Source organism: Salvelinus alpinus, chromosome 1 (assembly GCF_045679555.1).
Source record: "Salvelinus alpinus chromosome 1, SLU_Salpinus.1, whole genome shotgun sequence".
Lineage (NCBI taxonomy): Eukaryota > Metazoa > Chordata > Actinopteri > Salmoniformes > Salmonidae > Salvelinus > Salvelinus alpinus.
This window is the reverse complement of record NC_092086.1, coordinates 49123146-49125650: the sequence shown is the minus strand read 5'-3', so window position 1 is coordinate 49125650 and position 2505 is coordinate 49123146. Positions and strand designations below refer to the sequence as shown.

At 42.4% G+C, this 2505-nt stretch overlaps 1 protein-coding gene across 1 annotated transcript in view; it reads right to left on the bottom strand.

Annotated features, from left to right (window-relative positions):
• The window catches only part of LOC139578791 (zinc finger protein 385C-like), a 221507-nt gene extending 219817 nt beyond the window's left edge, over positions 1-1690 (bottom strand). The window contains exon 1 of the mRNA XM_071406811.1: positions 1406-1690. Within this exon, the coding sequence (XP_071262912.1) occupies positions 1406-1454 (49 nt within the window). The 5' untranslated portion in view covers positions 1455-1690. The remainder of the gene's footprint in view (positions 1-1405) is intronic.
• Between the last annotated feature and the right edge of the window lie 815 nt (positions 1691-2505).

Genomic DNA, 2505 nt, shown 5'->3' with positions numbered 1-2505 from the left:
CTATGTTATAATAGCCTAGATCAATGTTTGACTGCTGTTTGGACTATGCTATAATAGCCTAGATCAATGTTTGAAATGAAAGGTGTTTCTGTGGATGATCATCATTATTATCATCGTCATGTGACCTGGATGCTCCAGCCTCTGTTGAAGACCATTGTCCAGCCCAATATCTACTTTTTAGCATCTTTAGAGTGATCTTTATAATGAAAAGCCCTAAATAAATTAAATATATTATTAATATTATTATTATTATTATTATCATTTGACTGACTAAACAATGCAAGTGTCCAATTCCAATGTCATAAGAGTAGAGGTCAACTGAGATAGGCATTTAAACTGAAACCGCTGCCTACTGACATAAATGTAAAGTATAGCAGACTAACATCTGTCATGGGTCCCAGTGGGTGATAGCTGTGGAGTACGCAATGCCCAGGCCTGTGTGTCGAGAATACCTCTTGAAGTTTTAGATCTTTGTCTGAGAAAGTTTGCCCTTCTTCAGAATGATCAGCCACAGCTTTCTTACTGCACGTGATTAATTTATTCAATTCTAGAGCCTACATTTATCGAAAGCCCTTATCCGGGTGTAAAGATATAAATAAACTGATGTTTTGCAAGATTAGACGTTATTGAACCACATCATACACTTGAGAAATAGCTTTGGAATTCGGTTGGGTTAAATAGTCTACTACAGTTCCATGGTTACAGTTTTCTATTGAGGGAATGCCTGCCTGCATCTGGCCATTGAGAACCACAAGCACCGGCTCACCACATGCCATGCGGAAACACCCAGCCCGGTTGCGTGACGGGATGGACGATGAACGGTCCAGCAATATCATATTTTATTCAGTGAGTGAGGATGTATGAACAAATAAGCCCATTCAGATCGCCTAATGTGCAATTCAAACGATCAACGTGCGCTCAATTAATAGCCTCAAAGCGCAACAGTGTATCAATTACCTATAACGTTTGCTTCGTAAGTTACAGACAATACATTACCTCGAAGCTGTAATCATATACAACTACTAAAGGTGTTTTGATTAACAACCAAATCAAAATGAATATCACATGCATATAAAAAAGTCTAGTCTGCCCATGACAACAACTTGCCATGTCAGACATAAACAAATCTAACAATCGGTCGTTTGTCCATTCATTGTAAATAAAATAGCTAGGCCTATACATGCATCTGCCTCGTTTAAAATGTATAATTTGGCCATCTCAGAATAACTTTATAGCTAATCATTCCATTATGAATGGAAAATAGGCTACTGTACACGCGCTACTGGTAGACTGATAATTGTGCGTGATGAACTGTCACATGGGGTCCACAAACTTTGAATAGTAAACAGCACACGTCAATATGTAAAAACAAACGCTACACTGTATATGTTGTATGTCTGCCTACCTGTCCCGTTACGTTTCAGATTGTCCCTGTGGTCGTCCGTACCCAACATCTTTCGAAACGATGTGTGACAAGACTGACTGTCAAAGCCGAAAGCCCAGCTCGCGCTCTGGAGTCACGGGTATCATAGCGCGCAGCCACTCTACACACGAATGCGCACTCAACGGGTCTTCAACGCTGTCACGGCCGCGCCTATACATATTGATGTATGTTATTTATCACTTTGTCATCGAATATATTATCTTGAAAGACAGGAAAGAAGGTCGAAATTATATTCATATACACTACATGACCAAACGTATATGGACACCTGCCTGTCGAACACCTCATAAAAAAATAATGGGCATTAAAATGGAGTTGGTCCCCCCTTTGCTGCTATAACAGCCTCCACTCGTCTGTGAAGGCTTTCCACTAGATGTTGGAACATTGCTGCTGGGACTCGCTTCCATTCAGCCTCAAGAGCATTAGTGAGGTTGGGCACTGATGTTGGGCGATTAGACCTGGCTCGCAGTCAGTGTTCCAATTCATCCCGAAGGTGTTTGATGGGGTTGAGGTCAGGCCAGTCAAGTTCTTCCACACCAATCTTGACAAACCATTTATGCAGGGGCGCATGTCCCCCCCCCCCCCCCCCCCCACATTCTGAAATTGCATGTTAGTCCCCCCCAGTTTTATCATTGGAATGTGATGAAAAATGAGGCAGCGGTGTGCTTTAGTACCATGCAGATGCCTCTGAGGGGTTGGATGACATTTTATTTATTTATTTATTATATCCCCCCTTCTAAAACCAATGTTGCGCCCCTGCATTTCTGTATGGACCTCGCTTTGTGCATGGGGGCATTGTCATGCTGAAACAGGAAAGGGCCTTACCCAAACTGTTGCCACAAGGTTGGAAGCACAGAATCGTCTAGAATGTCCATGTACTCTGTCATTTTAAGATTTCCCTTCACTGGAAGTAAGGGGCCAAGCCCGAACCATGAAAAACAGCCCCAGACCATTATTCCTCCTCCACCAAACTTTACAGTTGGCACTACGCTTTCGAGCAGGTAGCGTTCTCTTGGCATCTTGCCAAATCCAGATTCATCTATCGGACTGCCAGATGGTGA